Source organism: Acyrthosiphon pisum, chromosome A2 (genome assembly GCF_005508785.2).
Source record: "Acyrthosiphon pisum isolate AL4f chromosome A2, pea_aphid_22Mar2018_4r6ur, whole genome shotgun sequence".
In the NCBI taxonomy this organism is placed as follows: domain Eukaryota; kingdom Metazoa; phylum Arthropoda; class Insecta; order Hemiptera; family Aphididae; genus Acyrthosiphon; species Acyrthosiphon pisum.
This window is the reverse complement of record NC_042495.1, coordinates 107,030,330-107,047,623: the sequence shown is the minus strand read 5'-3', so window position 1 is coordinate 107,047,623 and position 17,294 is coordinate 107,030,330. Positions and strand designations below refer to the sequence as shown.

The 17,294-nt window shown below is 28.1% G+C and overlaps 1 protein-coding gene across 2 annotated transcripts; it reads left to right on the top strand.

Moving 5' to 3' along the window:
* Positions 1-8,101: 8,101 nt before the first annotated feature.
* LOC100163389 (leukocyte receptor cluster member 8 homolog) lies at positions 8,102-16,986 on the top strand. Of its 2 annotated transcripts, none has more exons than XM_003245590.4 (16): positions 8,102-8,569; positions 10,235-10,325; positions 10,456-10,516; positions 10,599-10,662; positions 10,748-10,918; positions 12,118-12,460; positions 12,528-12,671; positions 12,831-12,995; positions 13,316-13,453; positions 13,558-13,819; positions 13,888-14,022; positions 14,086-14,299; positions 14,392-14,599; positions 15,123-16,168; positions 16,233-16,367; positions 16,684-16,986. In XM_003245590.4, exons 2-14 carry the CDS (start codon positions 10,237-10,239, stop codon positions 15,277-15,279), a joined length of 2,151 nt encoding a protein of 716 aa, XP_003245638.1. In that variant the 5' UTR covers positions 8,102-8,569; positions 10,235-10,236; the 3' UTR covers positions 15,280-16,168; positions 16,233-16,367; positions 16,684-16,986. The 2 variants fall into 2 exon arrangements, with proteins under 2 accessions (XP_003245638.1, XP_001942748.2); XM_001942713.4 differs by having other exon boundaries at positions 8,153-8,569; positions 16,250-16,367.
* Positions 16,987-17,294: the final 308 nt, after the last annotated feature.

Sequence of the window (17,294 nt, the reverse complement as noted above, 5' to 3'; positions counted from 1 at the left end):
AAATTTGGTAATGTCACGCGTTTGTGAGACGGAGACAACACATGTGGGTGGGGCGTCCTCTTAAGGCCCCCGGTGCCATGGTAATTTTGTAGACAATTAGTACAGACACTATTTTAATATTAATTGTCCAGATGTGTGCCTTAATTAATATTTTATTTCACATTTCCTAATATTATTTATTCAAGTTGAGATAAAACTGCCTGTGTACCTATTGCATTCTATCAGCACGCATTTACGTTTATCACAATATAATAATGTATAACACTATTCTTACTTATCTATTCAGTCAGTGTGATGATTATACATTTAATAATATTCGATTATTATACAAAAAACAGCCGGCCTTAAATGTATGGATTTATTATATAGTCATCTAAATTATATAAATAATATTTATATATCGACGTTTGATAGTGGTGTGGCGTATCGTACTTGGACGAAAATAAATGTATATTTTATTATGTCATGCAATATGCATGTTACATATTATAAGCATTCAATAATACAATTATTCATGATATAGTTAATTTTATCAGGATAAAATACACATTTCAACATTGATTACAAGCAGAATAATAAATATATCACTAGGTACATGTTCTCGTTGTTATCACTTACCAGTGACACATTATAACGATGGTTGGATTTTCACTGGACTTTGAACTCTTAGGACATTATGAGCAGTGTTGTAAAGTATTTGAGTTAATGTATTTGAGTAAAAGTATTCAAATACTTTTTTCCGTATTGAATACTTTTTAAATACTTTTTATTTTTTAATATTTGTATGATATTTTAAATACTTTTTTTATTTATTTAGTACTTAATTTGTTTCTATTTATAATCCTTGTTAAATAAAAAAAACTGTGCAATGTGTTTATCCTTCAACGTTATGACAATATTATATTATATATTTATCATTTATGGACACTTCGATATCGGTTTACGTCGATAAATAGCTTAATTAAATGTTTTTTTCTCCAGTCGTCGACGACTACGGTAGCAGAATAAGTTTATTCAGTTAACAACACAATATAATATATTATGTAATAAGCTTTTGCTTAACAGCTATTATACTTTATAATTTATTTAACAATACGAAAATATCATTACTAATTTTATTATTATTAGTACTACATATTTACCAAGAAAATGGTTATCAATAATATCATTATCGTTTATCGTCGACGACGATCGATGACGGTATGGGATATCCTATTACATACCTATATAGTTTTAATCTAATATATTATACCTCTGTAGAGAAAAGTTAATTGTTGTGGTGGAACTATCACTAAAAAAATCTAATATAACTGATCAGATTGTTGATTATTGAACGAATCATGTTTTTAAAATGCAATTTACAAATTGTTGATAACACATTATATCAGAACTAAATAGAATTAGTTTTTTTTGTATTTGAAGATTATTTCAAATACTTCTAAAAGCTTATTATTGTATTTGGGTGGCATTTTAAAAGTATTTTTTACAACACGGATTATGAGTCATTACCGGTGTTTGAAAAGAACTTCGTTCACGTATTGTTCACTAAATATGAACGTTAACGAATAACGACCGTTCATGAACTCATTTTTTCCAAATAGAACGTGAACGTGAACGATGTTTATATATTTAATGAATTTGAACGATTTTTAAGACGTTTAAATATATTTATTATTTAATAAATATTGAATGACAATACAATTATGATACATGATATTATATTATGAATTAAAGAAATAAAATACATGAAATTCCAGTGGGAACGCCTGGATATAAAACAACAAAAATATGATTTCCGCGATATTGTATTCTTATTTAAATAAAACAAACCAAATAAACGACAAAATTAACGCATTCATATTTTTAAACACCGTGAATGCGAACATGTTTAATTGAAAAAAATTATGAATTTTAATGTGAATAAATACATTTTTTTAGTGAACGTTGCGAACACTGGTCATTACCATATTGGACATAATCAATAAATTATTTTTGGACATAATAATATAGTATTATGTATGTTAGGTTCAATATTTATCAATTGATAATATTTATTTCCATTGTTTTAATAGCACACAAATCAAAATTATTGAAGAATGGTTTTTATTTTTTTGATATTTATACAATTATAATTGTTTTACAAAATAAATACTGTACATTTTAATTAAATTAGGTCGTTACTAATACAGTGTAAGCTATTTCAATTATTGATATAAATTATAAGAACCTATTATATGTATTATAATATTATTTAATGTAATAACATTTGTTTGTACGTGGAACTGATGATAATTATATTTTAGTACAGCTGGCATTAAGCTAAGAAATTAATAAAATAGTGTTATCGAAAACAAATACGGATGTTTCAAGAATTTTCTTAATGTGTGCAGCTGGTTGTAGTTTAAAAATATATATAGGTTACTTTTTTTTGTACATGGAACCGATTAATAATTATGTTTTAATACGGCTGGCATTAAGATAAATAATTCATAAAATTGTTTTATCGAAGACAAATACGGATGTTTAAATATAATTAAAGGGACAATAATATAATTAATATAGTTATAATTAAGAGGACGCTACTCATGTATTTGTTGTCTCCATCTTACACACGTACGACACATACAATTTTCATTCACTAGTTTCAACAGTGTACTTTTAGTTTTGATAATAGAGTAAATCGACCTAGAGTGAGATATGAATATTTCCAAAGGTGGGCAAGTTAATGAAAACAATAAACTCAAGTTAAGTTAAATTAAGAGGACACAAGATCGATAAGTTAAAAATTAACAGTTAACAAATTATAAATTTAACTCGATAAGTTAAAAGTTAATATATACAAAAAAAATATTAACTTAACTCAGTTTAAAAAAAAGTTTATCTATTTTTTTTTTAATTGGTATGTAAATCACATAAATAGTGAATGTGTCTTTTTAGTTTCTAATTTATAAATTTAAAAAAAATAATTTTATTGAACTTTTATCATAATATACAATGTATACCATTTTACTTTTACTTTACTATTATTTAATAATTTAAACTATACTCATCTCAAATTTATAATTTAATTTTTTTTGTATCGTATAGTAATTGATTGTCACAATACATGAATATGAGCACATGCCTTTCATATATATTAGAAGTTATATAACATTAAAACATAACAATTGTCAACTTGTAATTTAAAATTATTAATTTTATTAAAAACATTTATAATTGCAGCCCGCATAATATATAATTTACAACTTAATAAAATATATTAATATTTAATATACAGAAAATTATGTTATCAAGAAATAGAACAGAAATGTATTTGTTTTGTATTGGATTATTTTTATTTTATACTGATATAGTAATATTTACGTATAAATGAACAATTTCAAATTTTTTTTTTACCTTGATGGATTTTTTTAAAATCAACTGAAAAAAGCTATGTTATTTCAACTGTAAATTAAACTAGTTAAGTTCATTAGTTGATTAAAAAATAAACCAACTAGTTAAGTGGAAAAGTTAAAAAAAAAATTAATTTTTTAACTTAACTTTAACTTTTTAACTAGTTAATGCCCACCTTTGAGTACTTTTAATTAATAATATTTCGCATGCGGTATGTGATGTTTTCGCAAAAAATCTATTGATTATACTTTTATGGACTTATTCAATGATATAAATATATGGATTTATAAGCACACAACTAATTAACATTTCCAAAAGTATAGCTCAACACTTTACTCACGAAAATCTATTTTTTTCAAGGGTCTTATGTAATAGGTACTTACATTTAAAAATTCCCAAATCTTACAAAAACACATTTTTTGTTAGGTACTTGGTAAATTATGTATTTCACTAGGTTCAGCATATCCATGGTCACCCTGAGCACGGCCGGACATTGCAATGAATGTGCATACACTTCCATCAAATTCGACCGGAGCATAAAATAATAGAGGTACTTGTAGTGCACGAGTCTTGGTTATTTATATACATACAGGTTGTATACATAAAATCGTGTTCAGTGGTGAAAATATTTTCCCCCTGTATTCTACAAACAAGACATACCATTACAAACACTCACTACCCACTTCCATATACCTATATTGTCTGTCTATCTAACACGCAGGCGACTTGGCGGCGCCGATCGAGCATTGGATATACCTTAGGTATCGATAACAATCGTTTTCTAAACTGTCAGAAAATATAGCCCGACGTTTCTTTTTGTATACGCTTAAACGATTTATAGCCGATCTTTGACTGAGGGGTGTAACGTCTCCTCTTCACCTTTCGCCCTTCGGTTATTTCCAAATATAATTGTGTGTAAGGCTCTTTGCCGAGCCGACTTCCCGTCGCCAGCACCCGCTGCGGCGCAAGCATTCGTTATAATAATAACGCCCAGACAGGTGACCCTACCTTAATCTTGACGAAGAAGGAAAAAACACGGCCCATTAACACACACACACACACACACACACATAAGTGACGTTGGCTATATAATATGTATAGGTATATTGCTTAACCGTGGGACTCATTGAATATTTTCGTTCTTACTTTTTTATTTTTAAATTATAAACGACACTCAATACTTAATTTTATTGTTGAGTGTCGTACAGATAACATAGTTGACAGAGAGTTATTTATTTTAATACCGACGACTAAAATTTACATTAATAATAATACTACCTATGTTTTTAAATATTATATATTTTGTTTAATAATATTATGTTTTACATTTACAGTAAAAACAGTGATTACAACATCACCTGCCTTCCTCGGGCTAGCAATCAGCAGATCGATAAAAAACGATGAGAAAATAAATAGATAATTTAATATAAATGTGTAGTGATATTATTTTCTTTTTATTGAATGAATAAGAGTATTGGTTGGAAAAGTAATGCACGCTGTTCTTTATTCGTGTTTAAATATATCTACACATTGCATATAACATAGTATGTTGTATACATATTATAATATATATAAATGGATAAACCTACCTATTTACGTGAACAATTAAATGTAGGGCCAATACAATTTTTTTGCTACGACTTGAACATAGTGCGCTAGTGTTCGCTTAATGCTTTCGATGGGAAATCTTTATCGAAATTTAACGTGATAGATATTAAAAAATATATAATTCAGATACTTTATAAATTGTGTATGCTCTAAAGTCTAAACTGTATTTTTTTTTTTGTTGATTCGTATATGTTTAGTGTTTTTATATTGACTGCAGGTAAATTATTCACAGGTAAAGTATATTAATGTTTTAGAAAAAAATCTTATTACCTAGTTTCTAGTCGTAAAACAACATTTTTAAATATCATAGATTTGTAATGACGTATGACGTCGAACGCAAATCAGGCACACGAAAGTTCATTAATTATTATAAGATAAAACATTACTGGTACCTACATTATGAGCGCGACGTGCGATGAGACATTTTAGCCTGCGGACCTCAGGTGTCCATGGATCGATGACCACATCACCTGTACGGCAGTCACACACACGCTCCCCTCCTTGTACCCATGGTTTAGGTATAATTATATAAGGTCTCATAACAACCGACGATCACCATACCTTTAACAAAGTACCTAGAGTATCGACCACTCATTCTATTATCTGCGCATATGCCACCCATGATATGTATCGGCCGACAGAGCCAAAAGCCAAGATCTCTATTTTTTTCCGTCTCAGCAACATGAGCGAGTAGACACCAATTTTGATGGTGCGTCGAGGGGCGGCACATGAAAACATCGTGCGTACCTACGGTAATGTTTTTGTATATATTATTACTATTTCACCGTGGCTGGTACTTGTATGTTTATTATTATTGAAAGATGGTATATTATTATTATTTCTCCCGCCGGTAAACCACTCGGTCGGAACCATGCAATGGGTATTATTTATGATTAACTTGCACACTCAATCAATTTGTATTGTTATTTATTATAAAACAGGTCTAAATTAAATTATTTTTGCTCTGAGTTTTATGCCAGTTGGCTTTCTTGGCACCAACGTCATGACGAGCGTCGCGCGGCGTTCGAACAACCGGTCCGCCGACCGCCATGACGTGCCGTTTAACCAAATGTCTCTTTTAAGATTTTGAATATTAAAAAAAAACTAAACGTCATATAAAAATTCTGATTCTTGCGTCGTCTTTAACACATAAAACCACACATTTATACGTAAATTGAATTTCAAAAATAAAATGTTTAGGAGGGTAAATCGTTGTGAGAAGCGAGGAACTTTAACACGTATAAGAGAGGCAATTACGATGAGTAGAGCCCAATGACGTCACACGTCTTTTTTCAATTGCTCATAACTTATTGAATAATGTGAGTAGAAACGTAAAACCTATACCATTGTCCTTAGAATTGAATATTCTTTCAAATAAAAAAATATTTTTTGTGTTGTGTGTTCCTTTAATAATAATTTACCTTACCTACAATAATTTTTTTTTCAAAACTGTATTGGACGCGTTAATAAAAATATATATTTTGGGGATAAAGATGGGCCCCGCAATCGTGCCCCCTTAATCTGGGCTTGCCCATAGGGCGTTTGGTCCCCAGTATTTTAAATGGCTTTTTTAAATTTAAAATTTCAATTATTTTTAAAAAATTTATAATTTCAATATAATTTATATTAATATGCGGGGATAACCTACCAACAACTTGTAATAAAATTTCTAATTTTGATTTTTTTTTATACCTGCTCTAAACTTAAATCTTGCATTTATAATTTGAATATTGACGTTTCATTTATTTTCAGTTATTTCAACTATTGTCTTCATGTGTTAAATTAACGATAATTTTAGTCTTTCAATTCTCTTACCCTTTGTGGTTCTACATATATTTATTAATTTAATAAATATTATATTATTATAAAAACTAATAACTTTTTTCAAAATATTATTTTTTGTGAATTTCCTAACATGTGAAATTACCAATTTTGTTATTCGGCAACAAAGACGACGACGGCGACGACAATAATATGAACTACTCACAGGGGCCAAATGTCCTATTCAATTTTTTTTATTTTATTTTATTTAATTTCATATACATATGAAATACTGGGCCCCACTGAGAAAACTCGTGTATTAGGTATTTAACTTCTTTAACTCACAGGTTCAGCAATATCAGCATTTAGAAAATGTGTCATTATTAAAGATGAATAGTTTAAAATATGACGCATTCGTGAATTTTGAGTCAATGAGGTAAAAACAATTTCTACATTAAGTAGTCCATCACATATTTCTTCCACTGCCTGAAATAATTCACATAATTAAGACAATAGTTATTAAAACTTACAAAGATAATAGTATAATTATTAATTTTGTACCCACCTACCAATATAGGTAGGTACTATTAAACATGAAATAGTTACAATGAGAAATATTTTAGCACCAAATAAATGTAAGTACAAGTTCTGTTGTAAATACTACAAACAGATTAAATAAAATAAAATATTAGATATATTGTACAGCAAGCATGTAGGTAATATTAAAGTGTACAGAGGATGAACATTCCAATTCCCAAAGCGATTAAATTTAATGTAAGGACTTTTTTAATAGTGAGTTTCACACCCAAAAATTACAACTTACTCTCCGGTATTCATCGTTTATCTGCACGATTTCTTCTTCAGTGTAAGAAAGGTTTAACTTTTCTAAATTATTTAATATTTTTTTGCTGCACGACATTATGAAAGTCTTAAAGTATAAAACATGTAGAAATCAAATTAATACGGAATCGGAATTCAGAAATACTGCTATAGTTCCTACGGCAGTACGGCCATTCGGAACACGGGTATACAGATCACAGACGTAAACACGACGTTATCATCGTATTAACACATAATATTATCACAATGCAACCGCCGACCGGTTGGCTGTCGCAGTCGCACTCACAGAATTATAATACTACAAAATATTATTTGAATATTATTTGTGGTCGCACGTGCGTTCCTAACCTAACCAACGATAAAGAAGCGACTCGTACTCAATTTGGTCGCGACGCACGATGTAATTGGCAACACCGCCGTGCGACGTTGCCAATGTCGGGCCACTGAATTAAGAATAGCCTGCTGCTGATCGGGCCTCCCGTTTTCATGGGTAAACCGAAGATTTGGGACGTGTGGAGTGAGGACCCATTGTCGGAACGTCGGATTTCTTAATACCCATTATACTTTTTATTAATTATTTTATTCTGCGATCGTCATTCGTGATTCGTCTATAGTGAGTGTTCAGTGTGGTCTCCAGTGAGGTCGTCAGAGTCATTGGGCAACGAGCGTTATACTCCATTTCTCCTCCGCGTCAACTTGCATCGGCGCAGTGCGCACCGTTATTTGCATTACTTTCGCAGTTTCGCGTATTGAAGAAATTTGTTTTACACCGACAGTTGAACAGTATTGCGAGTCGCCATGATTTTGTCCAATATCAGCTACCGTTGTCCTGTCGTTTGTTTTTGATCCAGCTCGTCATTGCTTACAACTTTTTAAACCACCCGAATATTATCACTTTGCCAGTTTTTTAACCCCCGTTTATCTTTAACGTACCTACCAGCAAAATCAAACATTTACCGCTGCAGAGGTTTGTACATATTATATTAAAGTTGTATTCTGTCATTGACGGTCACTGGTTGTCTGAGAATGTAAACATATTGGTTTTATTCCGAGGAAAACTTCATAGATTTTTAAAATAAAAATTATTTTGTCAATGACCTACATAACGTAAGTCTGGTTTTTGTTGACTGTGCGTTTGTGATTTCTGTTTAATCATTGAAGAATTGAACATTGTAATATAAGGTATAATCATGTACATACCTAATGTCTTAAAATTATTGTAGTTAATAGACACAAAACATTGAATTCTATGTAGGTAATTCAAACATTTTAATAACTTACATGAAGGGTAATCAGAATAAATATCCTCAGGTGGAATTTTTATCCTAGGGTCGTGAATAATTTTTTAGAGGTCTTTCCTGTGTGATTTTTTTGATAAATAATACAAAATATTAAAAATTAAATTATAAAATAAATAATAATAGTCAATAAATTAATTGTTATACTGTTATATTATATATTGACGATGATGGCGAAAATTCAAATGCCTAATATATAACATAATCTATATATTCTATTGTTTCTATTCAATATTTATTTTCAACATTTAATATAATGATAATAATAATGAGCTTGGTTTTTAATTTTCATTAAATAATGATTCTTTAAAATTTGATTCTTAATTTGTATAGTTGTTGAGTTGTTGAACTTGTATAATATTTAAATATAATGTATTTGTTAAATTGTAAGCATCTACCTACATATTTGTAATTATGTATCAATAATATTGTATTCATCTACATTTTAAAAATATTAATAATTCACCTTTATTGAAAAATGCTACCTTAAGAATATTGTGTTTCGGGAATTTTTTTGCTGTGTATTTTTATTCAACCATTCATTTTTATGAAGGTACTTAACCTACCTAACAGATTTTAAATTCCTAATAATAACTGAATATTTTGTCATAATTTTAAACTCATTGGAGAATACTAAAATTATTTATATTCATTTTTATTATATACCTAGGTATTGAAAAAAATATGAATATTGAACTTTCCGGTTATCATATACTGCCATATTGGCAACCTATTAAAAGTATTCTCAATTTTATTTTCCTATTCTACATTTCTTATTAATTTTAAGTTTAAATTTTTCTTGAAAGACATAGTGGAGATAATTGTTAGTTATAGATTGTAATAGACATAATATTATACATTTTGTAAAACAATGAATAAATGTAGAATGTTTATCTATATATAAAATGTAAGAAACAAAAAAATATACCTAGGTACCTAAATACAAATTTACTCGCAAATTTATTTATAAAAGAGACATAAAGTTAACACTTTCGTTTATTATCTGATTAAATACACAATTTATACTTTGTTATTGTTACCACAAAGAAATTTACAAATGTTGGCATATATAATATATCAAGTTCCAAAATGATTTTTATCCAAGTCTTATTTGATCACTTTAAATTTTCAATATTTGATGTGTGTGTTCTGCATGGATCAACAAAATTATACCGTGATTAAAATAAATAAGTATTTAATTTAGATTAAAGTAATGGAATCGAGATTTTCGGCAGCAGCTGCTTGACTAGAATAACCAATATGAATTATTAAAATTATTGGTACATTACACATAAGTGTTTTATTTTTAATTAAATCAATTACATTAATTCTAGTTATGGCTGATCAGAGTCAAAATCCAGGAACTCCTGGTACTAATAATCAATATCCAAACTGGTCTCAGCCAATAAACTGGTCTTATGGAAAGTAAGTGCTTCATGATCAAAATATAAAAAAGTTATTTTATTATTAATTGATTTAAATTAAATACTAATACTAAATTATTTATTTAGAATAATATTTGTATTAAATATCAATGTTGAATTTCTTTTTGTAGTTATACGGGACCTCAAATGTATAATATGAATGCGTTTTATGGATCACAATGCTATAATCCGGTATGACTTAAATTTAACTACAATTATTTATTGTCCTTTTTTCTTATCCTCATAATATACAACATTTTGTTTTATTTTTTAGCAAGGATTTCAAAGTTTTCCCAGTCAATCGTTAAATTTTAACTTTAAACCATTTGTTCATGGAGGTAAAGTATTAATTTTACTTTAAGTTATTACATATAATATTTGTTTAAATTAATATCAAAATATATTATTATGATATATTTTCAGGCACACTAGAAACTGCTGCTGTTTCACAAGAAAACTCTCCTCCTCTGCCAAATGGGCCAGCTCCTTCACAACCCCCGCCACCTCAATTTGATAGTGATGATTTAGATAAACTTCCACCTTTACCACCTGGTTCTCCTCCACCAGTTCCTGGAATATGTGATGTACCTCTACGTAAGTTTGAGTTTAATTTATTACTTTTTTTTATTTATACTTTACAGTTTTATTTTCAAATTTTGTTATACTTGTATGCATTGTAATATAATTGTTGTAAAAATGAATCTATTAATTGATCAATGCAGCTAGATACATCTGTTGTATTGTTTGTACAGATTGTCTGTTATCTTATATTTTATATAAGAGTGGCAATTCATCCCACATTGGTGGTACCCCACTCAGGACCCTACTCAGATTTGTTGTGTTATATAATAAAACCCTTAAATAGAAAATATACAAATTTATTGGCTTCCTTCCAATCTACAGCTATTTTGCGGAATTCCTACCTAACTAATAACATATAGGAAATCAAAACCATATGTTATGATTTTAAAAAGTAAAAAGCTACTATTTTTTTTTTATTATTATTTTGTTTGTAACAACTAGAACCCTTATAAAATTTTTTTATAGTTTTTGAAATAAGTAGTGTGATATGTTAAATGTATCACCTAGAAAACACATTGTATCTTTACTACTTTCACTGTTAAAGGGCACACAACACCAAAAAAAAAAACATTCTTTCAAATTTAAAAATCTTTTCTTGTGTTTAGTGCTCCTTAAATGTTTTAAAATGAATGCTATTATAATTTTCTGAGTTACAATAATTAAGTGTTGTTTGTGGTTATAGTTTCTTGTAATTAACATTTTATAAGCTTGTAAACAATTTTTATAGTTTGTTCTCAATTGAAGAATTCACAGTTATAAACTTATAAATAATAATTATATGAATGTTTTTATTTTTAAATCTATCAAATCAATATTAAATTTTAATAGATATTTATTTTATGTTAAAACACTGAATTTAATCAAATTTGTATCTTAGCTAGCCCTCATACTATAATTTTATAGTTATGTTCAATGTGCGCCACAGTCCATAGGTATACTCTGTTCTACGAGATAAGAACTTGTTTTTTTGTCTGTTACTGTGCATCTCTTACTACATATGCCAGTTCGGTAATGATTGTCAAGTGTATGTTGTAGATTGCTGCTGATCGGTAAAAGGGGGTGGGGAATTTGGCCATCATTGACATCAGTCGAATGTGCGAAACAAGTTCCATCTCTCGTGGAATGGAGTATAAACCACATTTTATGTTGTTAGACTTCATATTGGGAGATGTCTATTTTATTAAATTAAAGTATTAACTACATGTTTCTAGCACCTCAACCAAATATATCATCCTTACCTCCAATGCCTCAAACTAAAAACGGTAGAAAAAAATGGAGAAAAAAACAAAGGAACTTAATGGAGGCAGCTATGGCTAAACAATCTGCACAAATTGCTCCTCCTATATATCCTATAATAAATTTTGTTCCTCCTGTTCCTATTTCCCAACCTCCTCCTACTCCAAAACAAACAATATCAAATTCTTTATTTTCGTTTACTCCAATAGTTCCCAGCAAACCTCCACCTCAACAACCGGCACCACCTAAAGAAATCCAACCTGTTCAAAAAAAACAAAATACCTTTGACTTGCCTGATAATTGTCCAACTAGTTTGAGGTAATTAAAAAGATGTTTTTTATTATTGAGAATACATTTATTGAAAGTCTTTAATTTTTTTTTTTAGAGAGTATATTAAAAAATGTCAAGATAAATGTGTAAATAAAATAGACAGAGATAGAATGGATATCATTTTAAAAGGAAAATTGACCAATGCAAATCATGATGGGTCATTATGGATTAAAGACTGGTCAAAAGAACCAATGCCAATGTATGTATTATTTTCTATGTTTTTTTAGGATGTTTTATTTTTAATATGAAAATTAATACAACAATTATTTTGTTGTATATTAAAAAAAACAAACTGTATAAATGTTTTTCTGTGTTATAAAATAATTTGTCTGGATGAAAATATGTTTTCTATTAATAGGTTATTAAGTGAAAATATTACAATTAACCAAAATCAAGAAAATGGTAAAAATAAAAATTCTATCATCAAAATTGCATTCAAAAAATCTACGAATAACTATGTTAACTGCTATTTTACTTCAAAATTCAAATCTTGTTTGTCTCCTTCATCAAATAGTTCTAATGAGTAAGTATTTAATCATATTACAAAATATGGCTAGTTTTAAGGCGCTGTCAAACAGAAAGCGTTATTTTCACGTCGCGTGATTTTGTAATTTGTTACAACGCGTTCTGTTTGACAGAGCCTTTAAACTTGTGAATTTAGTTTCTAGAATACTTATATAATAATCAATTGTCTATATATAAACATATTGTAAATTTAGTACATTGAAATTTTCAGCCAATTAACACTGTTTAATAATAATATGCTTTATGTCTGTATAATATTTTTATCATAAGCATGTAATTTATTATGTAATTTCAAGTACAATTTTTTTTTTTTTTTAGATCTAATACTGACATTAAAAAGAAAAACAGTCCATTACGTGAAAACAAAAGACAAAATAGTGATGATTTTATTCCTCTTAATGTCAGTAGTGATGAAAGTAATAGCAAAAAAAGTAGATATACTTATAAGAATAAAAAGTAAGCAACTATTTTGTCTTATTTTTATTATCGTATAATCAATGTCTTAAATAAGTGATTTGATATTATTATTATTTTACTCATCTGGTGTTTTATTTGTCTAGATTATATAATGAAGATGCTCATATATATCAACAATATGGTTCTATAAATAATAAACCAAATTATGATAAACATTTGTTGACTAAGCGTGCGGCACGTTTTTCATCCCAAGGAAGTCCAAAAAAAAAGCCTCGTCAAATATTAAAAAATGATTATCACACACAAAAGTTGTCTTCCATGGATGATGATGAATTTCATATAGACTCTTGCCATATTGTCGGAACATGCATTGATTTAGAAAAAAAATATTTAAGATTGACTGCAGTTAGTTTTATTTATTATATTTATTTTGTTAATTATATCATTATTAATTTTAATTATAAACTAAACAGGCACCAGACGCCGACGCTGTAAGACCACTAAGGATTTTAGTCAATTCATTACAACATGTTAAATCCAAATGGATGAGTAATAGCGACTATCTTTTTGCTTGTGATCAATTGAAATCTATTCGACAAGACTTGACAGTAAGAAACTAACTTAATATTATAGATTGTGTTTGGTAATCAAAAAATTATTATTGGATATAGGTGCAAGGTATTAGGGATCCGTTTACAGTCGAAGTATATGAAACACACGCTAGGATAGCTCTAGAAAAAAGTGATATGGGAGAATTTAATCAATGTCAGACCCAGTTGTGTGACTTGTATGAGGAGTTAAAAGATAACCCTGCTGCTCAAAAACATAGAAATGAATTCCTCTGTTATAGTATATTGTATTGTATATATACAAGAGCTTTATGTGGTAATTTTAATTTTATACAATTTAAATTTTTATTGCTACTATAACTTAATTTAATTTGTATTAACAGAATGATTATAATTTGTATATTGCAGAATTAAACAATGTTGTGTTGTATATTAAGGAGTCAAAAATCAAAGACAAGTGTGTAGATTTTGCATTGAAAATCAAAGATGCTTGGTGGTTAGGAAACCATGTTCAGCTATTTTCTTTGTACAAAATTGCTCCTAAAATGGCCTCATACTTAATGGATATGTTTTTGGCTAGAGAGCGCAATAACTTCTATTTGGCTATTGCCAAGTCGTATGTATACAAACAATTTATCATTTATTATAACATTATTTTTCAGGGCATTACATAATATGTACTACAGGTATTCATTTTTTGTGTTCTTAACAACACAATGTTTTTTGAATTTGAATAATTTTTCAATTTTCTGGGTCAAGATAGGGACGATTTGTGTTTGTTTCAAACCATATATAATTATATATATTTTTTAGTATAAAGGCTGAAACAGCTTGGTCATTAGCCTACAATTGTATTTACATTTACATTAATTTAATATGGTTATTTGCTTACAACGTAAATTATATTATAATATTTTTAAAAATAATTATACTTATTTCAATGCTTATAAATTAAAATTGTTTCAACAACTAATAATTTTGATAATTCAGAACCTCCTTGTTTTGAAATCATGTTCTATTAGAATATGTATTCAATTCAAGTATCTACAAATATAGTTTTATTTATTAATGTATTTAGTTAAATATTTCCTTTTTTAATAAGTAATTTTTTTAAAGATAATTTTATTATGATATAACAGTTACCGTCCAACTATTCCAATCTCGACCATTCAAGATCAAATGGCATTCGATAAGCGCGAGGATTGTTTGGCTTTTCTTAAGGCTGCAGGCGCTGTATTTACTTCCAATAACGAGAACATCGACTGCAAAGCAAGCTGCGGTTCGACCGAAGCTTGACTTTCAGAATGGTTTCGTCCCCATCTCTACATAATCACATATATATATGTATATATCTAATAAATGAAACTCTTCGTTGATTTGTCGCCGTAGAAAAGAACCACAATGGGCCACAAATTAAAATTCTACTTCTGTATATCTTACTACATCTATAAAGTTAATTATGACTCAAAATAAATTAGGGATGTCAGTCATGGAGACTAACATATGTTTTTCAACACAGTTTATTCCAATGGATCACTTTGCACAAAAATGTTAACCATATTTTTGGGCAATTCAGCTTCGTTTTATACGACCGTCTTTTTTTTTTTTTTTTTATCGATTGTCTTTGGTATCAACCTTCATCATTCTGATGTCTACAAATTGTTATGAAGAAATTACTGATATTTTTTGTATCTACACCCGTTGTTTGTTATGTCATGACTTATGAGTAAGTAAGAGATGTCCCAAACACTCCAAGAAAATTCAATTATCTTGAAATTGGGGAAAAAGCTCTTACTCAATGAAAGTATGCAATTACTTGTGCCAAAACTTGAGTTAGGTAAGTAGGTACTCTGGTGCTGAATTTGTGAAAATCATACCTATGTATCATGGAAGAAAGTATAGCAGAAACCAATTACAATGTGGATCAATTTTAAAAAGAACTGGGAGCTTCATATCATACGTTAGCTATATATTTGTTTTGTATGTAACATTGTAACATACAAAACATTTAGTTCAAATAATTCTTTCTTAAATTTAATTATTCAATTCGTTTTAATATGATCATTGCATTTGCATTGGCCTGTAAATAAAAAATAACATTTAATATTAAAATGTGAGTCTTCGTTCAAGGATATTCAATACTGCTGTACATTTCATGGTGATTCGTTGAAAATACTGTTTATAAGTGAGTGTGTAACCTATAAAATATGTATACACAATATTTATAATGTACCTAATTTTATTCATAGGTTGATTTTAATTTTAGCATCAATTACATTAAGAGATGACTGTCCAACTTCATTATTGAATCAACATAGTAAATCGAAGGAGATTAATTATTGATCATATATTATATGGACTGAGTCATTTATATTTTTTTGTAGGTAAGGATTTCATTATGTGAAAAATTGTTTATTTATTAATTTATAAAATAAAATAATATTATATTAGAATTAATTCTCTTTTATACTAAGTAGAAATATATCATAATAATAATTGCCTATAATAACTAATGAACAATACTTAATATGATGTTAACAGGATGATCAGATTTGTAAGTCACTAAACTAAAAAATGATATTATCTTAGATATTCTAAAATCTCCAATAATTAAACTGATTGAAATTCAGAACATTCTAATTTCTTCTATTTAGTCTAGGAAAATATTAATTGTATTGTATTTTTTTTTTTTTTTTACAGGATAGTTTTGTGCATAAGGTGGAGTGATTCTATCAAATTTTATCAGTTTTCAATTCTTCAATTTTAATAGGATGATTAATTCTGGTCCAAATGTAATTATGTGAATAATATACTATTCAGACTCTAGTGGTTTATTTTAATATTTTTAGTTTATGATTTCTTCGACAAATGACAAATCACTTACTATATTTATATTATATTGTTCATAAATAATTTATGTATGCAGTTCTTTAAAACTAATTCTCATAGTTTTTTTTGTAAATATATCTTAGAACAATAAAAACAACATAACAAAGGTTTTAATTACTGTTTTATATGTGTATATAATTTTACTAAGTTATACATTAGGTTTATTTAATAAAAAAAAAAACAATCTAATAGTTTGGTTTATTTTTTTTTTTTAAATGAGAGAAAATTAATTTTTATTTTTGTAGTTGACAAATGTATTTTGTCATTGAGGTCTTTAGTTAGTGGTTGTTTGTCTGCCTGCTATCCTATTCCATCTCAAAAAAATTGAATTCTTAGTGCAACTGATTTTATTATTCAAATTTGTGTTTGGTATAATTGTTAGTTGGGTATAGTTTGTATGTTAACGAAAATAAATGACTAAT

What these genes read in the sequence shown, in the direction of transcription:
- LOC100163389 (XM_003245590.4), top strand. Translation starts at nt 10,237, where the DNA reads ATGGCTGATCAGAGTCAAAATCCAGGAACTCCTGGTACTAATAATCAA. An exon ending in ATAAACTGGTCTTATGGAAA is followed by an intron (nt 10,326 to 10,455) that starts GTAAGTGCTTCA and finishes TTCTTTTTGTAG; the next exon opens with TTATACGGGACCTCAAATGT. An exon ending in TATACTTATAAGAATAAAAA is followed by an intron (nt 13,454 to 13,557) that starts GTAAGCAACTAT and finishes TTATTTGTCTAG; the next exon opens with ATTATATAATGAAGATGCTC.